The following is a 25000-nucleotide window of genomic DNA, read 5'->3' on the forward strand; positions in this document are numbered from 1 at the left end:
TTGTTTTATACGGATCTGGCAACAAAATAATATATATATATATATATATATATATATATATATATACACACACATACATATATATACACAGCTGGAGCCAAAAGTTTTGAGAATGACACAAACATTAATTTTCACAGTTTCTGTATTTTTAGATCTTTTTGTCGGATGTTACTCTGCTATAGTGGGGTTAATAGTTTCATAAATGTTAAAGGATTTTCCTGACAATTACATTAAATTTACACAAAGAGTCCGTTCTCAGTAGGACATTTTGTGTCCATGTCCAGCAAACATTAATCCCATTGAGAACTTGTGGTCCGTCCTCACCAGGCGGATGGACAAACAAAAACCCAAGAAACTCTGACAAACTGCGAGTATTTATTGTGTAAGAATGTTCTGAGTCAGGTTGTGGCCCAGATGTTGATTGACAGCATGTCAGGTTGAACTGCAGAGGTCCTGAGACAGAAGGATCTAATACTGACTCTCTACATAAACTTAATGTAATTATCAATAAAAGCCTCCAACATTCATGAAACGCTGGTAATTAAACTTCAGTATAACAGAATAACATCTGACACGAAGATCTCAAAACAATGAAGTGGGTAGACTTTGTAAAAATTTATATTTGTATCATTCTCAGAAGTTTTGGCCCCCGGCTGTACCTGCTCAGTAATGGAGCGGTTGGGTTACACTGTACAGATCTGGCAACCCGGAACGATTCTCCCCTCACATTCAAACAGCGGTACAAAACACACGGTCATTTAAAAATGCACACAAAAAATAACAAAGCAATAATATCCTAATTATGTTTCCACAGTAGTGTTGCTGTTAGAGCTTTAGTGTTTCTGTGTGTGTGTGTGTGTGTGTAAGTGTTTAGTCTGCTGCTGCTGCTAAGCTCTCTCTCGCTCTCTCTTACCTTTTGAGAACAAAGCTGATATTCTGGAGTGAATCAGTCTCTATTAAAAAATAAAACCAGTAAACTGAGACACACAGAGCGGGTTTATATTTCTGAGGCTGAATCCTGACTGTACAGAAGGAATATTAGGAGTATTTTAGGATTAGTTTTCTGCCTCAGAGCTCCGAGCCGTTTTTCTGAAAATCCGCCATTTTGAGTTTGAGCTGCGGGTCCTGACAGGACACACAAAACCTGCACGACACAACGAATTAAAAAGAAAAGAAAACATTAATTTATTTACTTTATTTTACGTTAAATTTGAAATTGTTGTGTTTTGATATTTATACAACCTGAGAGCAGTTTCAACAGTAGGACGTTGCTATTATTATTTTTATAATATGTTTTATACACCTTCCAGGACCGGATCTTTCCTGTTCTCGCGCACTTTTAATCATTCAGTAGATTCGAGAAAAATAATCAGATAATAATATATATATATTTTTTAAATATATAAAATATAAAATGAACTCAGACTTTTATATTTTATTGGAATTGTTTAAGTGCATGACAGTACAGAGTACAGAATGACCTGCATTATTGTAGTTTAACAAAGAAACATGAATAATTAAGTGTGTGAGAGTGTGTGTGTGTGTGTGTGTGTGTGAATCCCTGGTTGCTCAGGTGGAGCCTCTGAAGAAACTCACAGCTGTCAGGTGTTAATGTTAAGGTTCACACAGAAATAAAAGCAGCACACAGAGGCCTTACACTCATTGCTGCTCCAGTCAGAATGTTGCGTGTGGAGCTGTGTGTGGTGTGTGTGGTGTGTGTGCAGGTTGGAGGGATTCTGATGAGCATTACTCAGACCGCAGGAGATGCAGAAGCTCATCATGTCTCGAGTCCTCTGAAGGACGAGCGTGTGTCTGTGACCGGAGGGCAGACGTCCCCCAGACGTCCTGGCGTGTCTCTCAGGACGGTGTCTGTGAGCTGCAGTCCCTCTGCCATGGAGGTTCGCGTTAAAGCCGACCTATTTAATGTCGGAGCGCCGATCGATCCTGAACACGTGTCTGTGGGAGAGTGCTGTGGTGTGACCAATGTCTCGTCTGAGGAGTTCATCATACACACCACTCTCACTGACTGCGGCACACGCTACTGGGTACACACGCACACACACATGCACATTTGTATAAATGTACACTATAATGCCAAAGGTGTTGGCTCGCCCTCCTTCACATGTGTATGAACTTGAGAAACATCCCATTCTTAACTCATAGGGTCTTTAGTATGATGTTGGCCCCGCCCCCTTCACTGCTGTAACAGCCTTAATTCTTCTGTGAAGGCTTTCCATAAGGTTTGGGGGTATGTTTAAGGGAATTTTTGACGGTTCTTCCAGAAGCGTATCTCTGAGGTCAGACACTGATGAAGACGTCTGGAAGAACCGTCAAAAATTCCCAAAATTTAAAAATCTGTTTGTGTGTAGCACCTTCGTCCCGTAGGAGCGTTGTTTTGGTTTCACTGCATACTGAAACAATGAACAATAAAAGCTGACCTAATTATAAGATTGTCTCTCTGAATGAGATGTTTCTCATCTCTTTGCTCTTTTGTCACCGTTATGTGCAGCTGAGATTGTTGTTGTTGTTCCTAGTGGTGCTGGGATCAAACGCCCCATTTTTTTTCCAATAGCACTTAAACCTCATCACTTTCTGTGTTGTGTCTAGATGACGTCCGATTCCATTATTTACACAAACATCCTGGTGTACACTCCGGTTCCCTCTGCCCACGGAGTGACGAGGCAGGAGAAGACCTCCATCCCTGTGGAATGCGTGTACAGGAGGTAAGTTACTGGAGGAGGTGAAGCAATGTTATATTAATAATCTGACATGGTTCAGTGTAACAGGTCAGTCCAGGCTCAGTGAGGTGCGTCAGTGAAGTTCAGGTGTATATTATTCCTGAGAATGAATGCCAGGTTGGATGTGCCAATGTGACTACTGAGACCTACAGTATTAGTAATGATATCCTGGCAGTTAAAGCTTAATAATTCACAGTAGACTAGACTGAGTGTATACACGGTGTTACAGTAAGAGAACGTTGAGAGCACGCTCACACGGATAACGTGACGCTCCTCTATTCAGCCCAAATACTAATTTAAACAAAATGCAAAAACTTGGCTTAAAGTGGAAACCTGGTCCAGGATTCTCTGTGAGAATGATGGTCTGACCTGCTGGGGCCGAAAATCCAAACACAGAATTCAACATGGCATGACATCAGCTACTACACCTCTACAGTAGATCAGTGGGACTTGGCTAGAATCAAAATGTACTGAAATCATCCAGCCTTGTTAAGAACTCTTGCTTTAGAGAATACTTCTCTGATGTCAAACAATCCAAAAAAACCACTCGTACATGAATGTGAAGGCCTCGCTCCAGTGAAGCGTTAAACACTTCCCTTTAGTTATAACAAGCATTTGTATGAATTGTTGATGCGAAGAGAGTTTGTAGAAATAGTTAAAAGGTTGAAGCTAATAATAATCAGTTGATTTTTAATGTAATCAGTGATAATAATAATACTAATAATACTAATAATAATATTTCAGGTTAAAGGCCACGTACATGTCTGTGTGTCTCTCTGTACAGCAGAACTCTCTGTCTAACTTATTAATACAAAGAAATCCCATTCTGTAAGGTTGAGTATCTTACGCCTTGTTTACACTAAGTTGTCCTTCTTTGGTGCTCAGACAAATACACTCCCTGTTCGGTAATCGGAGAGTGAATCACAGATGAGAAATGGAAAAAGTAGATCAAAGGATAAAGATGAAGTTTTGTCTTAAAACCACTCCAGCGTGTTAAAATTCACTTATACCACTTCAGCGCTGTTATTTTTTTTTTTTTTTAGATTTCATTGATGGTGCAGATTAAACTTCAGGCAGAGATCCAAAAATGAAATGCAAAAGTTAATTGAATTCTGTCTAGATAGTTTTGCTTGATGCTGTGACAAAATCTGTCCAGGAAGACAATGTTTCTGAGACTAACTTCTGGTCGTCCAATGTAAGAAACAAAAATCACTGAAAGAGTGAGTTCAGACAAAACCTTTCTTTTATTTATATAGATCCCTTAGTCATTGTATGAAAGTGTGTGTGTGTTTCAGGAGGTTTAGTGTCGACAGTGTCTCGCTTGTCCCTGCTTGGCTCCCCCACTTGAGTGCGCACTCTGCTGAACACGCCCTGCACTTCACTCTGCATCTGATGACCAGTGAGTCAAACACTCCTCCATGTGCGTGCTTCATAGATATCTTGTATGGACATGATTGGTCGTACCCCGCCCTTTGCATTATTGCTGATGGTTGAGCAGCTCAACCACCAGCTACTTTATCTGCAGGAGAGGCCGTGGCTAATGCAAAGCTAAAGTACTGCAGTGTCGGGCTACAAACTGCCAGAGTTATAACAGTTACTGGTACGAGAGATGCATTGTGCTTCATGAGTGAATAAAATATTTGTACATTTTGGACATTGGTAAAAAGGCCCCCAGACATGGTGCAAAAGTTGGCCGCCTTGTTCTCCTTCTCTTTGTGTTTAGTGGCACCTCGTACCCCAACGAGGTGCACTCTGCTTTGGGCCAATATTACTAAAATGAAAGCTGGCCAGGAGGGGAGGGGTGAATAGGGGCAATTATGGCATGAAGCAATCATCTCTAATGAGAGCACCGTTTAAAAAAAACAAAAACAAACCCAGAGCAGGTGTGCTAAAGACGAGCTAGCTCTCTGACGAGAGATTGGCTCTCCAGTATAAGTCTAACCAATCATACACAATGTTAGTCTGAGTAAACGTCTTGGGTAGACTGAAATCGTCCTAAATCAAGCTTTTCTCCCAGATGATGCGCCTGGGAGTCTCCTGCACGTATACCTCAATCGGACAGGCTTTGACCCAGAATTCACCAGAACAAAATGTTTAAGTGTAAGAAGATGGAAGTAGCACAGAAGAGATCGTATTGACGCCCTGCAGAAGCATATGAGGTGGCCTCTGCCTTCAGGTGACTTCATGAACATCAGGAATAGCGTGCATCTCATTTATAAAAACAGTAAAGTGTACAGATGTTTTCATCACTCCACACGCTGCTGTTTGGTGTGTGATGTAATGGATCAACTGAGGGGGGGCTTCGATACTCAGGAGCTGAAAGCAGGCATAGCGCCACCTACTGTGGTAAATCGATTCTCCTGGTGTGTGTGTGGGAGAACTAGAAGAGGGATAGGAGTTGAGTTAATTGGCTAATCTCTAACCATGGCTTCACTTTATCGTGCATGGATGTGTGGTGACGTATCTATCTGAAACTAAAAGATATTTATGTATTTTATATATTTTAAATGAGATCAAGTAAAAGTCTTAAAGTCTTTCCAGGCGGTGAGGACAGCCGAGCCAGTCCATACAAGATATCTGTGGTTAGTTTATAGTGAGCACTTATCTTCGTAATTTCACTTCCTGTTGGTGTGTGCAGCTGATTGGCTGGCAGTGCGAGAAGGCGTGTACTTCCTGGGGGACGTGATAAACATGGAGGCGTCTGTGTTTGCACCTCGGCTGGAGCTGCAAGTGTTTGTTCAGGACTGTGTTGCTACGGTGAACTTTGAAGAGAATTCAGGACCCAGATACCAGTTTATACAAAATGGGTCAGACACACACACACACACTTCATGTAATCTTGCATGCAGTTGATCAGAGAAATGTTTAATGCTGTGCCATTAAATGTCTGTTTATGAACTGTTCCCTTTTATGTCCCCTTTCCTGCCCACAAACACCATCCCACACCCGTCACACCCCCCACACCCGTCCCACCCTCCTGCTCAGGTGTTTCACAGATGGACAGCAGACAAGTTCCAAGTCCCGCTTCCTTCCCAGAATTCAATCTGATAAACTCCGTCTTCAGCTCCACAGCTTCATCTTCAGACAGGTGCACAGTGCGCAGGTACACCAATACCTAAACAACAATATGAATCCTCACACACATGTGCTGGTGTTCAGTGTTTCTTACTGAACTTTTTGAACGCAGATCTTTATTAGCTGCAGTCTGAAAGCTGATCTCCAGAGCTCTTCCTCCAGCAGAGCGTGTTCCTACATCCAGGGAAGGTCTGAATTCTCTCTCTCTCTCTCTCTCTTTCACACTCACACACACAAATACAGTGGAACCGTGGTCTGCAAAGAACATGGTCTGTGAGTGTTTTGCAAGATGAGCAAAATTTCTTAAATTTTAACTTGTTAAACAAGCGAAGACTTAATATACGAGTAGTATGCAAGTGCTTTATTCGCTGAGCGTCATGTGATTACAACTGAACCAATAGTTTTTCTCTCTTGTGCTTACAGGATTGTGGGTAATCGTCTCCCATGCCTGGTCTCATTGCGCACGCATCACTCATATAGTCAACATTTGTGCGCGCATGTACTGTTTACTATAACACCGTAACCGTGTGTGTGTCGCACGTAAAACAAACGCAAGTGTCATTAGATAGGAACTCTTTAACAAAAGAACCTAGAGTCTCTCTCTGTCGGATAGCAGTGTTTCGGTTAGTGAGTGTTTGTGCACACACAAACTGTTGTGTCGAGATTCTTTTCAAAAGTAAAGTGCAGGTTAATTGATTTTATTTTTACTGTATATTTTGTATAAATTTTTTATTTATATTTTTAGGTTGTGGTCATCAGAGTTTCCATTATTTCATTAACTTTGATATACAAGTGTTTTGATATACAAGCACGCCACAAAACCAATTAAGCTCGCAATCCAAGGTTTAACTGTACATACTAAAGAACATGTGAATGTGTGTGTGTATGTGTTAGTTGGGGGTCTGCAGACGGTGATGACTCTGTGTGTGAAAGCTGTCAGACCTACAATCAGTTTGAACAGAACGTTACTGAAAGCCGAAACCACAGGCAGGCTGAATCTTTACAGATGGAGACCGGAGAACCTGAGCTCAGAACTTCTGAATCAGAGTGGACAGACCCAGGACACACGGACGCGCACGGTGTGCAGGGTAAACTTACGAGACATTAACGAGTCACATGATGTTTCTGTAAGAGGAAGAAAGAGAGCTGTGTGTGTGTGTGTGATCCTCAGCATTGCAGCAGAATGTGCGGGTCGGCCCACTGTCTCTCTCCCCGTGGAGCAGTGAAGTGTCGCCCCCTGCAGTGCTGGAGGGAGTTCACGTCTCTTACGTTCCTCCGATTATGCAAGGGAACGCCTTTAGGCTGGGTGTGTAAACTTTTAAACAGATTATAACTCTGCATTGTGCTGTCAATATAAACTGTAATCTGCTTTAGCAGCTTCTGACACCAGGGTGAGAGAGGAGAAGGTTGGGTCGGGGAGGGGCGTTCCTACAGAACCAGGTGTGTACAGCAGCCTCAGGGTTGCCACATCCTCTAATATCCTGACAGTATTGGGCATTGAAAATGGTCTAATCTGAGATGCACTAAAGTAAATGTGTCTCTGTTGCATGACGACTGAACCACAGACATGGGTGTGTCCTTGGCCACACCCACACCTGAGCATCGCTTGACTGTGACTCCACTCGTGTTCACTTCACCAGAAACAGTCAGCACCGTGTTCGAGACCGACTTCACATCAGCAGTGGTGACTCCAGAAACCCCTGTTGATGTTCCTCTCACTGATCCTGGCACTGATAACACGGAGACACACAGCACAGACCTGAACTCCACACGTGGTGATGGCCTGGGGTGGGGTGGGGCTGGTGGTGTGGTATGGGACATGCCCTCTCCAACCATGAGAGTTTGAGAAATAAACCTGAACCAAACTGACCCAGGGTTCTTTTTTTTTTTTTTTATATACACACACACACACACACACACACACACACACACAAGTCCAAGTGTCTGAGATTGTGTTTAGATTTTAAGGGGGTAATGATTAGTAGATTAGCAGATTATTTGTTTTATCTGGTATGTGAAGGTGAAAATGTGATGGTAATCTGAGATAGTTTTAATAATTATTTTATTTTGATAATCACAGAGCAACAGGAATCCAAACATCACCCCATTATTCCATTATTAACTCCACCACTCCATCATGGGCAGGGCGACTGGTCTCTGCCTCTGGTCTTCTGGTCAGAAGGTCATTGGTTTAATCCCCAGCACCAGCAAGCTGCCATTGTTAAGGTTTTAAGCATGGACCTCAACCCTGTCTCTTGCAGGGGCTGCTGTATTCTGGCTGCCCCTGCATGCTGACTCCATCACTTCATTCTCATTACTCCATGATCACCCCATCAACCCCACCCCCCCAACACACACAATCTACATATTTAATTTTACAATGTTTATTTACAACTTAAACATAATGATTTCAGTTCCAATAAAGTTTAATTAAGAGACTCTACTGAGACTTTCATAAAGTTCATGTTGCACTAAAATTCAGGTGGAAGTGCTGTGATTGGCCGTCTGTAGGAGCGATGTGCTTGCTGCGCTGTGATTGGCCGTCTGTAGGAGCGATGTGCTTGCTGCACTGTGATTGGCCGTCTGTAGGAGCGATGTGCTTGCTGCGCTGTGATTGGCCGTCTGTAGGAGCGATGTGCTTGCTGCGCTGTGATTGGCCGCCTGTAGGAGCGATGTGCGTCCTGCGCTGTGATTGGCTGCACGTGAGATCCGGTACTGTTCTCGCAGGTTGCGTCGACGCTGGTGTTCATTAGTGACCTCGATCACAACGTCGTGAGGAAACCAACCAGTCATCTGATCTGAGAGCCGAATCCCCTCCCACCAGCCTGCACCAGAACCATAATGAACAGCGCTATAGCAACACACAGTGGAATGCACAACAGATATACACCTACAGCACACAGACACACACGGACAGTTTAACGTGTCGCTTACCCTCATGTGTTTTGCGTATGATGTTGATGATGTCAGAGGGATCTAAGCTGAGCTCATCAGCCTGTTTTGCAACATACTGCTTAATGCACTGGACCTGTGGGCAGTCTGATACACACACACACACACACACACAGGGTTAAGGCCCTCCATCTATCCGATGATGCGATGACACGTGTGTGTGTGTGTGTGTGTGTGTGCACGCGTTTGTGTGTGTAGCTCACCCCAGTCATCATACACTCTCTCTTCCTTTGGCTCTGATGTCAGAGAGACAGATGGAAATGCTGCTGTCCACCGGTGCAGGTCTGACCTACACACAAACATTACAATGGTAAATGTGTGTGTGAGTGTGTGTGTGTGCACATGCATGTGAGTACAGTATGTGTGTGTAACCTACTCTGTGTTTGCCTTTAGCACACGCTCACACATCTTGCCCTGGTGATTCTCCAGCATTGTGAGACAGAAGGTGTGTTCTAACTGAGCTCCTCCCTCTAGGGGCCGGACCTGGACCAGGGATCGGTGGGCGTGGTCAAAAACCAGGAAGCGCTCTGTATTTACAGTGCTGAGAAATAGAAAGATGAATAAGTATTACTCCTGTTATAGCATTGCATTTTTTGCGTGTGTGTGTGTGTGTGTGTGTGTGTGTGTGCGCACACTGACCTCCTGTGTGTGAGGATGACGATGTCATTGAAGAGGAAGATGTAGATGGGGTTGAAGCGGAAGCGGAAGCTGAACATCGTTCCTCCTTTAATGAGTTCCTGGAGCTCGCCCTGTTTCTCCAGACACCGCATCCGAGTCACCAGAGGGATCGCCTGAGTATTATGGGATGGATGGGGTCAGTGGGCAGTACAGGAGGTGTGTGTGTGTGTGTGTGTGTGTGTGTGTGTTATTCTGCACCTTGAGTTTGTCAAACTCCAGCATGGTGGCAATGTGCATGAGCTCCTCCATCTGCTTCATCTGCCCCACCTGTGTGTTTGCCTGTTTGATCATCTACACACACACACACACACACACACACACATTATCAATATGAAGTGCGCGGACTTCTGTCTGTCCTGTGAATTAAGCCTATCTGGCCGTAGAGCAGATGCATCACTGAGGGGTGGCGTGTCCACGAAACACCTGCACCAGGACTAATATAATATTCACTTCACTCCAGTTTTATTTGTATGGCGATTTTTATGGTGATTGTCACAAAGCAGCTTTACACAATCAAAAGGAAATGATGGAAATTTGTATGGAATGTGAGTGTGTGTGAATCAGAATGATCAGATCGTCCCTGATGAACGAGCCGAGGGCTACGGTGCTGAGGGAAAAACTCCCCGAGATGGTAGAATAGAAAGGAACCTTGAGAGGAACCAGACTTAGCAGGGAACCCATCCTCATCTGGGTGGTAACGGATAGCGGGGATTGACCTGCACTCATACTGTGTGTTAGGAGGCGGGAAGTTCAGTATAACAGGAGATGTGCAGAAGTTCATATGGAGTCCAGTTCAATATTGGACCTAATCGTTATTAATGTTTGTTCTTTGTTGCTCTATAAACTCCACTCAAAATAGGAAGTGACAAAACAATATAGTGTTAATAAATTGACTGAAAAAAGAAAGGTCTTGGAAAAAGTTTAAAATTATATAAAAATAGAAAAAAATTGATTTAATATTAAGGAAAAAATGGATTTAATATTAATGTTAATTATTTATTTATATAAATTAGTAATTTTTGGTAAAAAAAATTGTAAGGATCATTTATTGCTTTCTGTATTAATTTCACATTAATGTGTGTTAAACAGACTTCTGTGGAGTTGAGGTTTCAGCTTGTGTTGGAATCTAACACATTACATTTAAAAACATTTTTAATTAAACCAATTATTAAGATCTAAAACATGACACTGGTTGGGGTGACATGGTGCACAAGTTTCCACCACAAATGAGCAAAACAACACTACTTTAGAAAATGTACTTGTACGATAACTTAATGCACACGGCGAATTTAAAGGGAAAATTTTACGGTAACATTTTTCCCGCTTGTCGCGTCGATCATAAAAAGGTGAAAATTAGATGAAAGAAAAAAATGAACTACGAGAGAGACCTTATAAAGAGAGAAATAGCAAAAAGTACAAACTTGTTAGTATCTGACAAGAGGGAAACAGAACTGTGTGTGAATTACTCAACTCCATTAATAAAGCTGTGTGTGTGTGTGTGTGTGTGTAACCTCATTCACTGTAGTTAGAGCCCTACAGGCTGTGTTTTCCTCATTTGATCCCTCCACCGTGTTCTTCAGAATACTCTACAATGAAAGACACACACACAAACACACACACACACGATGAATTAAAACGGGTGGAGTCTGGTGGAGAATGTATCTCCTGACACACCCCTTATAAACCAAGCTCCGCCCACCACCAAGTACCACTGAACATTCTCAGGGTTTAGATCAGGCGGCTCTCAGGAGCAGTACTGCTAAGGCTAAAATATGTGTGTGTGTGTGTGTGTGTGTGTGTGTATATATACCTGTATCAGGATCTTGATGCGTGTGATCCTTTGGAATGGCAGAACCATGAAGGAAGTGAAGGGCAGCCGATTACAGAGAGGAGATTGTTCTAAACGCTTCATTACTGTGTGGAACACACGGTTACACTGCCTATACACACACACACACACACACACACACATAGCATGAAGCAATGGAAGATAAAATAGACATGTGTGTGTGTGTGTGTGGATGTATGTCGTACATTAGCCTGCTGTAGGTCTTTTCCTGATACACCTGGTTCCTGACGTACTCTATGTACACAGAGAAGTGTGTGTTTGCGTGATGGTAGATGATGTCACACACATCAGAGATGAGCACACTCTCGTCCACCCGAGCCAGCAGATCCTGCATGAACCTGTGTGTTTAAACAAATAACACTGATGAAGATGATGATGATTAGTGTTGCAGTTGATGTTGCTGTAGTCCACAACACTGACCTCTGGCTGACCTCGTGCACCTGCAGGATGTTGGAGAAGAGTGACTTCCTGTCATGGACGACGAGCGTGTCATCCAGCTCCCGCGACCCCAGGAAGTGATCTCTCAGCACGTTGAGTGAGCGCAGGTACGACGCCTCTGAGGTCAAAACCTCAAACATACACTACGGGTCAAAGGTCAAAGGATTAGGGCTGAATTGAATGCCCACAACTCTCTGTGGTTTTCATCTCAATCTACATCCTGTGGTTAGTTTATGTTTACATTCAGGCATTTGGCAGATGGTTTTATCCAGAGCGACTTACAAAAGTCAACACGGTTTCACAGCTACAGTAGGAGATTGGAGATTCTAACACCCCACTCATTCTGGTGACGGTGGCTAACCGCACCATGCTACCTCAAGTGTTAGCTAAGACCACTGTGCTAGTGACGTTGGTTAGCGAATCATAAAATCAATAAAAGGAGCTTACGAAGAATTCACTAATGAGTTCTAAAGATGGGTTAGGGTTAGGGTTAACCCTTGGGGTTAGGGTTAGGGTTAGGGTTTTCCTGGCTGTGTGCTTTGGGTCATTGTCATGTTGGAGACCCAGCCACGACCCATCTTTGATGCTCTGACTGATGGAAGGAGGTTTTTGCCCAATATGTCACAATACATGGCCCCATTCATCCTCTCCTTAATACAGTGCAGTCGTCCTGTACCCTGTGCAGAAAAACACCCCCAGAGCATGATGCTTCCAGCCCCATGCTTCACTGTAGGTATGGTATTATTGGGATGATACTCATCATTCCTCTTCCTCCAAACACGGCGAATGGAGTTAAGACCAAAAAGTTCTACGTTGGTCTCATCTGACCACAGGACCTTTTCCCATGACTCCTCTGGACATGGAAGCAGGGGAACCTTCTGTGCGATGCAAGATTTTAAACCATGACGTCTTAGTGTATTACTGATGGGAGCCTTGGAAACGATGGTCCAAGCTCTCTTCACGGCATTGACCAGTTCCTCCCGTGTAGTTCTGGGCTGATTTTACACCATTCTTAGCATCATTTATACCCCATGTATCTACTTAGACTTTGGCTGGTTGTAGGGTGCACAGGTGTCTTTATGACAGCTAACGACCTCAAACAGGTGCTACTAATTTAGAATCATGAGCAGAGTGGAGCTGGACACAATAACACATCTTTGAGGGTCAGAAATCTGGGTGATAAGCAAGTGATCAAATACTTCTTTGACACAAATAAATTGTTAAAAAATCATACAATGTGATTTCTGGATTTTTCTTTTTAGATTGTGTCTCTCACAGCGGAAATGCACCTATGCTGAAAATTGTAGACCCTTCATGATTTCTAAGTAAGATTTCTTTACAGCATATGGGAGACAGCCTTATCCAGATCGACTTACATTTTTATCTCTTTCTTCCAACACCCTCATCACTGAGCTACCCCCATGCTACCCCCATCTACATTTCAGCTTGTCTTTCAGTCTCACCTCCTGTCTCTGTCTCTCTCTGTAGGTGAGGGTGTCTAACACTCCACTCTGTTTCACCACTCCTAGTTGCTGCCACAGTGTGACCTCTCCCCGCATCACACACTCGCTCACACTCCTCCGGTGGGGTGCAGGGCTTGCATGCTGCACTGGCTCTATACACACGCAAACACACACACACAAATGACCATTCCCACTTCACTGTTACGTATCACTCGTGAAGAGGTATTGTAAATAAAACAAATCACTAAGTGCTAATGGTAGAGATTGCACGTTGTTACCTCCTCCAGCATGATCATTACTGCCATCTCCATCACAGATCATCTGCTCCTGATCACCACTCCTGAGAGAGAGAGAGAGAGAGAGACAGAGAGACTGTATTCTGGGGCAGTGCTGTGTATTGTGTTATGTAGTTGTTTTGTTGTGTAGATGTGGAGTTTCTGTGTACTTGTGTGGTTGTGTTGTGTAGCTGTGCAGTCTTACTCTGTATCTTCTTTCGTCTCTGTGTCTCTGTCTTGTTTCTGCTCCTCTACAAAACATCCACATGATGTCAGATTAATAAAACATTGCTGTTATAATGAAGGACACACCTGGGCACGAATAGCTTGTGATGTTGGACTACTGAGCAGAAGGTCATGGGTTCAAACCCCCTGCAGAGCCCTTGAGCAAGGCCCTTGCCCCTTACCTTCTCTGATGTATGGGTACGGCAGTGTAAGTTGCATAAATGTTTGATTTACGTGTTAGTGTAGTACTGCCTTTTATTGGTGCACATTTTCAGTAGACCTACTGATGAAATTCACTGTAACTTGCGCGTGTGTGTGTGTGTGTGTGTGCAGTGTGTAAAAATTAATTACATGAAAAATTTACAGAAATGTGTATTTGCCAGGTTGTTAGTATTAATGCATGTTGTGTAGAGCCCCGGGGTAGATGTAAAGCCCATGTGTAGTTGTGTAGAATCCCTGTGTAGTTGTTTAGAGCTTTGTGTAGTTGTGTAGAGTCCTTGTGTAGTTATGTAAAGTCCATGTGTAGTGATGTAAAGCCCATGTGTAGTTGTGTAGAATCCCTGTGTAGTTGTTTAGAGCTTTGTGTAGTTGTGTAGAGTCCTTGTGTAGTTGTGTAGAGCATTGTGTAGTTGTGTAAAGTCCATGTGTAGTTGTGTAGGGTCTCCTTGTGAATGTGTAGTGTCCCTGCGTAGTTGTGTAGGGTCGCTGTGTAGTTGGATAGGGCCCCTCTGTACTTGTGTAGTGTCCCTGCGTAGTTGTGTAGAGCCCCTAGTGTGTTTAGTACTTTATGTGAAGACAATCTCTCTCTCTCTCTCTTTACCTCTCTTTGGTTTCCGTAGCGGTGGCACTCCACTGTCTTTTTCACAGCTGCTGTGAGTTCTGATTGGTGGACGGCCTCCTCTTGGTGAGATTACGTAGGCTAGAACAGGCTGCGTGCTGCGCCGCTCTTTTTGGCGGGTCCGCAGGGTGGAGGGTGGTCGTGGTGGGGGTGTTGGCTTAGTGGCTGGGCTTGGAGAGCCTGGATCAGATGGTTGGACCTGTAGATATATGGGTTCCTCAGGAGGTGGTGATGAGAAGAACACCTCCATGCTCTCATAGATGCCATCATCTCCCGTCTCTTTCTGCGGGCTGTGATGAAGCCGGAAACTCCGGCAGCTGTAGCACTGGGGCATCGTGGGAGATTTCACAGGAGCGTGTTCAGTACTCCTCCTCCGTCTCCATGCCGTGTCCTCGACATGTGTTCTGTGCTCCGTGTCATCCACAGGAACCCACACCAGTTTCATGCCTGGCCGGGGGAGGTGGCAGAGGCAGTGGCAGTGTTTCTCCTCTGTGTGGCGAGGGGGCACTGTAGAGGACTTCATACTCTGCTCAGCTTTAATGCCATCATCTGTCTCGCTGCCATCTGGCTCTGAACACAAACAACAAATAATACTGCCTGCCAATCTACTGGTCAAGGGGATGTTAAGATGTAAGCACTTAGGAACCACAGTAATGTTCTATGTTTTAATTCAATTCAATTCAATTTTATTTGTATATCGCTTTTAACAATTGTCATTGTTGCAAAGCAGCTTTAAACAACCAACATTACGGAAGTTTGTATGAAATGTGAATGTGTATAAATCAAAGGATCAGATAGTCTCTGATGAGCAAGCCGAGGGGGATGGCGACGGTGGATTGTTTCAAATTAACATGGAAATTTTTTTTGACAGATCTCTGAACAAGGCTTTAGCCCTTCGGTATTAAGTGTTTACTGCGTTTAATAAAAATTTTACACTTAATTTGCAACAAAACTACATTTAGACAGTATGACGATCTTCAAGTTCACAGTGAGAGAGCTGTTTAAATCTACAGTACATTATGTGTAAGTGTATTGCTAATCACCTTGCCTCTGCATAGTGCACTGCAGTAACCATCCCTTATGACCAGTACAAGTTAGCAGTACAAGTTAGCAGTACAAGTTAGGAGTAGTTACTGCTGCATTTGAGACAAAGAAAAAAAACACCCTTTAAGCTCAAGAACAGGTATCTCAGTATCAGTTCCTTTACCCTACATGGAGTGAAATCAGATTAACGCAGCTGCTCTCACCGAGAACAGTGTAAAGTTCCTCTTCTCTTCTTTTAAATGCATCAATAGCAGTGCTGTTTTTAGATCGGTTCATATTCACACCCAGGACTTGGTTATGACACTGATCATGTGACCCTGATCCTGCTGTGAGAAGCTGATAATTTACAATAAAGGTATCGCTAACTTTTTCCAGTTTGGTTGCTAAGCTAATTGCTAATGTCTGCTGTTGTTGCTGTGCTGCAATTTCAGTCCAAAATACAGTACAGCAGAAAGGTTTGACGGTCAGAACAGTCGGACAGTACAAGAAGCCGCGCGGTTGTGTGACTGTAAAAGTGCAGTTAAAATCGTTTTATGCACTCTGACAGTTGACTCTGAGTTTTTTCCTGAAAGTCTTAATGTAGGAAATGACTTTATTAACACCTGCACATTACCTGGCGACAATACGAGTAAGCAGTAGGAGTTACAGGCAAAGGGCCACGATAAGAGTTAGCCATACCAGGTGTTGGTAAAAGTTAGACCTAGTTGTAATAGTGGTACGTTTTGGCAGTAGGGGCTGGGAGTTAGCTGTACAAGATAACAGTACGAGGGAATAGTATGAATAAGCTGTACAAGGTCAAAAGTTTAAAGGGTGAGGAGTAGGGGTTTAACTATGCTTTGTGAGTCAACTAATGAATATTAATCAACACGGTGGTCTGCGTCATAAATATTGATGACTAATGATTGAGGAATACATTTTATAGGCATTGTACATCTCTTTGTTTGAAGTGTAATTGTATGTATTATGTATAGTAAAACAGTGTGTGTGAGGTTTAACCTTAGTACCTGATCGTCCCACATCCATCTGCCTCTCTGTTCTCTGCTCTCTCCTCTGTCTCTCCACCGTCTCCCTGTTCTCCTGGGATAAGTGAGCATGGCTTTTCTGCTGAAGGGCTTCTGTCCTTCTTAAGAACATGTGAGTCCCCTGTTTGTGTTGTCTGGCTGCTGCTGGTGTGTGTGTAGTGTTCTGTGTGTGTGGCTTCGGTTTAGGAGGAAGGTTTGGTTTCTGAGTGAGGCGTGGTCTCAGAGCCGCCATCTGTGTGTCACAAGCTAAACCTTGTTTGTGCTTACGAGGTCCAGACGCGAGAGAAAAAACACACACAAACAAAAGTCAGGGGATTTTCAAACCTGAACAGCTTTACATCACTTCCCTAAAATGGCCGGAGTAAAAAACATGGTTTACACGCGAAATTTAAACTGCTGTTCAGACTAAACTGTGTTCTGTGAATCTGTAATCTCTCTCTATCTCTCTCTCTCTCTCTATCTGTGTGTGAGAGTAAGTGAGTAAGGAGAGTACATTTGTATTTGTCAGTAAGCCATTTATTCTGTTTATAGCTGGTTCTTTTTCTTTAAGCTACAAAATTCTTGCTTGGTATTAAAAGATTTAACAAAACAAGTTAAAAAGTTTTTAGAAATCATTGAAATAAAAAAGGATTAGAATATTTAACTTTGTGTATCGAATATACAGTAGAACATACGGGAGCTTCACTTATAAAAATTAGACAAAATATACAAAAATAGAACCTATTTAAAGGTATATGAGATACACTTTTAAAGTAACGTCAAACAAATTCTCACTAAACTGAACAGTCTAACCTGCATCTATTTTGACATCACCTGCTCCGCCACTTTTACAATGGTTGCAGTTAAAATAACTAGTTATCAGATTTTTTGCACAAACTTTAAATTAAAATATAATAATCTACCTTGCCCAAAACAGTCACTTCACTGAATTACCCTTAGCTTTAGTAATGGTGCACCTTATTAAAGAACACCATCACGTACTGATGCTGCGATAGTCAGCCTGCTCCGTATAGTCTTCTCCAGGACGCTCAAAGGCCTCTCACTGGGGTTAATGTCTGAACTCTGTGGTGTTCAAATGTGTGAAAATGATTCCTCATGTGCCCTGAACCACTCTTTCACACTTTGAGTCCTGGTTTGTCCAAGATGGCGCAGGTAAGGTCGGCTGCTGTCACAACTGCTCCACCCCTAATTTTTTCTTTTAAACTCACTTTCAGTAACCGATAAATCGTTAACCATTGAGTACATTAGGTACGATAGAGATACCTTTATTTCTATTGGTTTACAATTCAAAGTTTTTAATTCCGAACCTAAGCTGTTCGAGTGAGATCCTGAGGTTGAACATAGGACGCAAGCCGAAGCGGTGGCTCCAGGGGAAACGAGCCTGCGTCAGGAACAGGCTGAGAGCCCATGCACACCGCACACCTCTGCCGAGCATCCTGCTTGCCAATGTCCAGTCACTGGAAAACAAGCTTGAGGATCTCAGGGCCAGAGTAAAGTTCCCGAGAGATATTCGGGACTGCAATCTCCTCTGCTTAATCGAGACATGGCTGAACCCAGCGGTGCCAGACAACGCCATCCAGCCGACCGAGTTCTTCTCAGTTCACCATATCGACAGAACATGGGAATCAGCAAAGTCAAGGGAAGGCAGCGTTTGTTTAATTGTGAACAACAGCTGGTGCAACAGTGCAAGCACTGCAACAGGCTCACACCCACTCCTGCACATCCAACCTTGAACTATTAACCATTAAATGTCTTCCTTTTTACCTTCTTTGGGAGTTTACATCAGTCATAATAAGCATCGTTTATATTCCACCTTCCAAGCGGGTATGGGCACTGCCTTATGCGAGATTTCACCAGGGGTGAAACGACACTGGACCATTGTTACACTACAAACAAAGATGAATACAGGCACAATCTTGCATGGAAAGTGGTGAAGCAGACAAAGCAGCGAGGAAACTAGAAAACTAGAGTTTACAGCTCTACAAGTGACTCTAGGAGCCTGTGGTAGGGACTAAGGACAATAAATGACTATAAAGCACCAACATACTGAACAACTTTTATGTTCGCTTCGAGGCTGAGCCAACAATTCAAATAGCGCTAACAAAGCTAACTATGCTGACAATGCTAGCAGAATTAATGGCTGCAAACAGGAAGACAATGCCAATATTAGAAACGCGTTCATCATCTCTGAGCATGAGATGAGGATGATGTTCAGGAGAGTGAACACCAGGAAAGCAGCAGGACCAGCAGGACTCTCCTTATCCTAGTCCTCACATGCTTTAAAAAGTCCATCATTGTTCCTGTTCCAAAGAAACCCCATCTTGCTTCCCTCAATGACTTCTACCCTGCATCAGTAGTGATGAATTGTTTGGAGCGGCTGGTCAAAGGCTTCATCATCTCTTCAGTCCTTGACACAGGATCCACTGCAGTTTGCATACCCCCCGACCCACTCTACAGACAATGCCATCTCTCACCTCCTTCATACATCTCTCACTCTCCTGGACACTAGGAAGGGGGAATTATGTTAAAATACTCTTTGTCGACGACAGCTCAGCATTTAATACCATAATTCCCTCCACAATTACCAAGAACCTGGAGCACCTGGGACTCAGCCCATCTCTGTGTCAGTGGATCTTCAACTTCCTAACTGGCAGACCACAGGCAGAAAGGATGGGCGGACATGTCTCAGCCGTCCACACCCTCAGCACTGAAGCCTCGCAGGGTTATTGTACACTTACGACTGCATAGCTACAACCAACTCCTCCATCATCAAGTTTGCTGACGACACCGTCGTGTTGGGCCTGTTCGTTGATAATAATGAGATGGCCTGCATGAAGGAGATTAGGAATTTGAAGAACTGGTGCCAAAGGAACAACCTCCTCCTTAATGTCAACAAGACGAAGGAGTTGATAGTGGTCTTTAGTACAAAGCAGGAGAGGAACTACCAGACTGTGTGATCAACAAGGGCCAGTGGAGAGAGTGGACAGCTTCAAATACCTTGGTGTTCACATCATGCAGGACCAGTCACGTTCCTGTCACATCAACACCGTGGGGAAAAAGGCCCGGCTATGTCTCTACTAGCGCAGACGCTTGAGATACTTTTTGGAACGTTTTAGGAACTTTTACTTTTGTAGCATAGAGAGCGTCCTGAAAGAAACATCATAATCTGGTTTGGTAACAGCACCATGCAGGACAGATGAGCTCTACAGAGGGTGGTGCGATCAGAGTCCATCCCCACCACCTCCCTGACCTAGACCCATTATTCTGCACCGTGTCTTGCCCATAACTGGACATGGTTTCTACAATCCACTTTAACTCCTCTTTATTTTATTATATTTTTTATATTTAATTTTTTTTAAAATAATTTTAATGTAAATTTTGTATTCTTTTTACAGCTAAAGTTTTTTTCTCCATATTTTTTAGTATTTCTAATTTGTAAAAAAAAATCCTCTCATTTCAGGCTTTATATTCTTTTTAAAAAACTCTATTTGTCTTATTTAAAATTTTTAGGTCATCAGCAGTCGTGTAAGCATTTCACTGTAAATCATACTGTGGGGCTTGTACAGTGGCCACTGTGCATGATGGGTGGATCGCTCAACTCGCTTCCGTTCTTATCCTGACGCGCCCATCGCTCTGGAATAGGCTCAGTCTGGACTCAGACCACATGACCTTTTTCCATCGCTCGTGTTTAAGGAAATGTTCTTACTTTTACTATGAGACCTAGCTCTGATTTCCACTGTACATTTATTTTTTTTATGTGACTTCACTTAGAATTTAAATGATCTCCCATCACACTTATTCAGGATGTTTTTCTTCTGTGGAGTTGAGGGGTTATCCTTTAAGGGTTTAATAATTTCTCTGACAGTTCTTAACCCAATTCTAGTCACTCATCGCCTATACCGCTTTATCCTGTATACAGGGTCATGGGGGGGCCTGGAGCCTAGGGACATAGGGCATGAGGCGGGGTACACTCTGGATGGGGTGGCAATCCATCGCAGAGCACACACACACACACACACACACACACATGCCAGTTACCCTAATCTGTATATCTTTGGACTGTAGGAGGAAACAGGAAAGACATGCAAAATACACACACAGACCCAGACCCCACACAGGAATCAAACCCGGACGTCTGAGGTGTAAGGCCGCGGTGCTAACGACTCCACCGCCCAATTACAGTCACTTTAGTGTTATTTACTTAGCTGTTGTGTATTTGCTTGATTCATAGTAAGATCTTTTCCACCAACGCAGGACACGGCTCCTACACGGGTAAGAAATGAGAAGCTCTTCACTGCACCAGAGTTCAATAGATTGCTATCAGCCGAAAGACATAAAACGCTGCAATATTTATCCAATCAAAGCCTTTTAAGTATTTACAAATTTAAATCTATTTAAATATTAAGTATTCAAATATTTAAACCGTGACTTTTTTGGCCAGGCAGTGTATTTCAAAAGAGTGTCCCAAACAGTATTTACAGAGTTCTCACTGCTGTAGGAAGGGTTCTGTGTCCTCTGTTCATGGGGAAAGTACTGCTTTTAGAGAACCAACTAGAAATCCTGTAGTACAGTACGTGTGTGTGTGTGTGTGTAAAATAAAAATTACTTAATGATAACAGCTCTGCTTTAAGTTAGAAGTAATATTTATGATGTAGTGAACTGTGATTCTGTTGTTTATCACCGATAAACAATTAACTAATAAATGATTCATTACTAATGATTTACAAATAAAGGAATTTTAGTTTATTGATTTACTGACAAATAATTCACTTATTAAAAAGAACTATTAATAAACAATTAAATAATAAATTATTGCATGACAAGGACTTAACTGATAAATAATTTATGCTAATGATTCAGCAGTGATAAATGATTCAGTGATAAATGATTCAGTTATAAATGATTCATGGAGATTCCGATGAAGAACTTTGAGAGTGTTGCGTAAAAACAGTAAAACAGCTAACAAACCAAGGAGAAACAAACTTTAAGCTGCGTGTCCTGTCCATGCCAAACACACACACACACACACACACTCTCTCTCACACACACACACGCACACACACACACACACACAATATTAAAAATAAGAAAGACCGTTTACAAAGTTACCTCGATTTGATTTTGCTGCTCCTGTTATGATTAAGAATCCTGTACTGGGGTTTGTGTGTATGATTGTGTGTGTGTGTGTGTGTGTGTGTGTGTGTGTATGTATGGGTGTGAGAGCTGTGTGTTTTCTCTTTCAGACAGTAAATATTCCCCTTAGTGATGGTCACTTCTTCTTTTGCACTCTTGTGTGTTTCTCCCTCATTGTGTCAAAGAGGAAGTGAGCAGTCTGACCTGTGCATGTGTGTGTGAGTGTGTGGGTGTGTGGGTGTGTGTCGTGGGTGCGTGTCGTGGGTGCGTGCGTGCGTGTGACCCAGTCAGAATCACTCTGGACTTTATGCAGTAGAACTTCTTTGGTCCTAGTCACAGACACGAAGTTATGTCTTATAGAAGCTAAAAAAAATGATCATAGATTTTTATTTATCACCGTCACAAAATCGTATATATTAGGCAAAACATTTTCAGCCAAACCAGATGAGAAAATAGTAAACTTAATAAAGTTGATCAGAGACTTGATGTTAATTAACTTCCTTCTGCTTAATCCAGATAAGACAGAAGTTCTAGTCATAGGACCGCATACAGCTAGGAGTAAGATTCTAGATCACACCGTAACTTTAAATGGTTCCATCAAATGCAACAGTGAAAGACCTCGGTGTGATTATTGATTCCAGCCTTCCATCTAAAGTTCATGTATATGTCGCTAAACGATGCGGAAAAACTAGTTCATGCTTTTATCACCTCTAGGTTGGACTATTGTAATGCCTCACTGTCTGGTTGTTCAACCAGGTGCATAAATAAGCTTCAGCTAGTCCAGAATGCAGCAGCGAGAGTCCTCACTAGAACCAGAAGATACGAGCACATCACCCCTATCTTATCTTCACTCCATTGGCCTTCTGTGAAATTTCGCATAGATTTTAAAATACTACTCTTGACATATAAAGCATTAAATGGTCTCGTGCCGCAGTACCTGAGCGAACTGCTAGTGTCTTACGATCCGCCACGTCTACTTCGATCAAAGGATGCAGGCTGATTGTCAGTACCGCGTATTATGAAAACTACAGCTGGGGGCGGAGCTTTTTCTTACAAAGCCCAAAAGTTATGGAATAGTCTTCCAAATAGTGTTCGGGACTCAGACACAGTCTCAGTGTTTAAGTCCAGGCTAAAAACATATTTATTTAGCCAAGCATTTTTATAAATAGATTAGCCTTAGGTAAAGGAGCAGATCTGGGGGACTCATGGACGTAGAGTATTATGGTGAACTGGTATGTTTAGATGCTGTCTTCCCCACTCTCATTGATCACTCAGGTTTGTTGACGGTGAAGTGATTGGTCGCTTTACATCTCAGGGAGCCTATGATGTCATAGGTTTAGTGCTCTCTGCACTAAACATACATTTACCTCATACACTGTGTGACTGTGACCAGACCCAACTGTTATCTCTCCTTCTCTTCTTTCTCTCTCTAACTACTGAACTGCCAGTGATCCAGACTCCATCTGCCCTCTGGACTCGTCCTGGTTGGAGATCTCGTCACATGGACGCCCCGTGCAGACGGTTTGGGATGGATGTGGTGACTAGGGACGGTTTCACTTCACCATGAAGACGGTCCTGTCCTCGGCTGATGCAGACAGCTGTTCTCTGAGGACTCGTGACTGTAGTTGCTCAATACTTCAGGACTGGAGTTTCCTAAAGTCCACCTGAGACACCAATAATGAACTAGACTTTAAATGGACTAAACACATCTCCTGTTATACTGAACTTCCAGCCTCCTAACACACAGTATGAGTGCAGATCAATCCCTGCTATCCGTTATCACCCAGATGAGGATGGGTTCCCTGTTGAGTCTGGTTCCTCTCAAGGTTCCTTCCTATTACCATCTCAGGGAGTTTTTCCCTCAGCACCGTCACCCTCGGCTTGTTCATCAGGGACGATCTGATCATTCTGATTCACACACACTCACATTCCATACAGACTTAAATAATTCTTATGATTGTGTAAAGCTGCTTTGTAACAATGTCAGTTATTAAAAGCGCTATACAAATAAAATGTAATTTAATTAAATGTCTCAGCCCTACAGGGGCCCCTTGGTGATGCTGAGAGATCATGTGACATGCAGAGACACACTTCATAATGCGCTCCTGTCATAGGCAGTTAAACACACAGGTCACTGCTGAGTGTAAATCTAAGACTGTGTGTGTGTGTGTGTGTGTGTGTGTGTGTGTGTGATAGAGCCAGTGAAGTGAAAGGAAGCCGGAAACTAAAAAAGTGTCACAGTTCCCACTTTCACAGATCCTTACATGTCACACTCACACACACTCACATACTCACACACACAAAACAACCAGACACACACTGACACACACTAACACACAGTCACACACCCCGACACACACTAACACATATGCACACACACAGATACACACTAACACACATGCACACACACTCACACACATGCACACACACACTAACACACACAGACACACATTAACACACAAACACGCACACACAGACACACACTAACACACACTTACACACATGCACACAACCCGACACACACTAACACACATGCACACACACAAACAAACACTCACACACCCCGACACACACTAACACACATGCACACACACAGACACACACATGCACACACACACTAACACACTAACACACCCCGACACACACTAACACACATGCACACACCCCGACACACACTAACACCCATGCACACACCCCGACACACACTAACACACATGCACACACCCCGACACACACTAACACCCATGCACACACCCCGACACACACTAACACACATGCACACACACAAACACACACTCACACACCCCAACACACACTAACACACATGCACACACACAAACACACACTCACACACCCTAACACACACACACACACACACACTAACACACAAGCACAAACACTGACACACATGCACACACACCGACACACAAGTACACACCCCGACACAAACTAACACGCATGCACACAGCCTGACACCAAGCACACACCTAGATGCACGTTAACACAAAGACACATGCCATAACACACTAACACACTCAGACACATACTAGTAACACACATAAGCACACCCTCACACACATACACACACAGACAAACGGACACACCTGCCCACACACCATCAATTCCCAACACACCCTGATATAAAATGCTAGTCCCAGATCGACACACACCCTAATGAGTCATCGTCTTACCACACAAGGAGTCAGGAAACTGTAATGATGTCTATAAAATGCATGAAGACCCGGCATTACAGAAACGTACACAGACAGA

General features: G+C 43.2%; 3 protein-coding genes across 6 annotated transcripts in view; 1 reads left to right on the forward strand and 2 right to left on the reverse strand.

Annotated features, from left to right (window-relative positions):
• taf6 (TAF6 RNA polymerase II, TATA box binding protein (TBP)-associated factor) overlaps positions 1–1110 on the reverse strand; it is an 8844-nt gene extending 7734 nt beyond the window's left edge. The window contains exon 1 of the mRNA XM_053484826.1: positions 914–1110. The gene's annotated coding sequence lies outside the window, so the exon portion shown is untranslated. The remainder of the gene's footprint in view (positions 1–913) is intronic.
• Positions 1111–1650: 540 nt separating this feature from the next.
• On the forward strand, positions 1651–7682 carry LOC128512450 (zona pellucida sperm-binding protein 3-like). 3 transcript variants are annotated; one of them, XM_053485730.1, is made up of 10 exons: positions 1651–2045; positions 2608–2723; positions 4034–4137; positions 5377–5545; positions 5724–5841; positions 5926–6002; positions 6708–6901; positions 6985–7119; positions 7188–7253; positions 7379–7682. In XM_053485730.1, the coding sequence occupies exons 1-10, from the start codon at positions 1680–1682 to the stop codon at positions 7657–7659; spliced, it is 1626 nt and encodes a 541-aa protein (XP_053341705.1). In that variant the 5' UTR covers positions 1651–1679; the 3' UTR covers positions 7660–7682. The 3 variants fall into 3 exon arrangements, with proteins under 3 accessions (XP_053341705.1, XP_053341703.1, XP_053341704.1); XM_053485728.1 differs by lacking the exon at positions 1651–2045 and having other exon boundaries at positions 2585–2723; positions 7191–7253; XM_053485729.1 differs by lacking the exon at positions 1651–2045 and having other exon boundaries at positions 2585–2723; positions 6708–6892.
• Positions 7683–8181: 499 nt separating this feature from the next.
• On the reverse strand, positions 8182–21859 carry arhgef15a (Rho guanine nucleotide exchange factor (GEF) 15). 2 transcript variants are annotated; one of them, XM_053485775.1, is made up of 16 exons: positions 21707–21859; positions 16580–16859; positions 14514–15101; positions 13674–13719; positions 13472–13533; positions 13194–13345; positions 11713–11873; positions 11478–11630; positions 11254–11383; positions 10955–11029; positions 9642–9734; positions 9405–9556; positions 9142–9306; positions 8969–9054; positions 8748–8852; positions 8182–8638 (listed from the first exon to the last, which is right to left on the reverse strand). In XM_053485775.1, exons 2-16 carry the CDS (start codon positions 16827–16829, stop codon positions 8292–8294), a joined length of 2565 nt encoding a protein of 854 aa, XP_053341750.1. In that variant the 5' UTR covers positions 16830–16859; positions 21707–21859; the 3' UTR covers positions 8182–8291. The 2 variants fall into 2 exon arrangements, with proteins under 2 accessions (XP_053341750.1, XP_053341751.1); XM_053485776.1 differs by lacking the exon at positions 16580–16859 and having other exon boundaries at positions 21707–21829.
• Positions 21860–25000: the final 3141 nt, after the last annotated feature.

This window comes from Clarias gariepinus, chromosome 24 (assembly GCF_024256425.1).
Source record: "Clarias gariepinus isolate MV-2021 ecotype Netherlands chromosome 24, CGAR_prim_01v2, whole genome shotgun sequence".
NCBI lineage: Eukaryota > Metazoa > Chordata > Actinopteri > Siluriformes > Clariidae > Clarias > Clarias gariepinus.

Excerpts from the sequence above, each read along its gene's own strand:
- LOC128512450 (XM_053485730.1), top strand. The coding sequence starts at position 1,680 with ATGTTGCGTGTGGAGCTGTGTGTGGTGTGTGTGGTGTGTGTGCAGGTT. Across the intron at positions 5,546-5,723 it reads TACCAGTTTATACAAAATGG|GTGTTTCACAGATGGACAGC; the intron begins GTCAGACACACA and ends CCTCCTGCTCAG. Across the intron at positions 5,842-5,925 it reads GACAGGTGCACAGTGCGCAG|ATCTTTATTAGCTGCAGTCT; the intron begins GTACACCAATAC and ends TTTTGAACGCAG.
- arhgef15a (XM_053485775.1), bottom strand. The coding sequence starts at position 16,829 with ATGGCGGCTCTGAGACCACGCCTCACTCAGAAACCAAACCTTCCTCCT. Across the intron at positions 9,557-9,641 it reads TGGAGTTTGACAAACTCAAG|GCGATCCCTCTGGTGACTCG; the intron begins GTGCAGAATAAC and ends CATAATACTCAG. Across the intron at positions 8,639-8,747 it reads CATACGCAAAACACATGAGG|GCTGGTGGGAGGGGATTCGG; the intron begins GTAAGCGACACG and ends GTTCTGGTGCAG.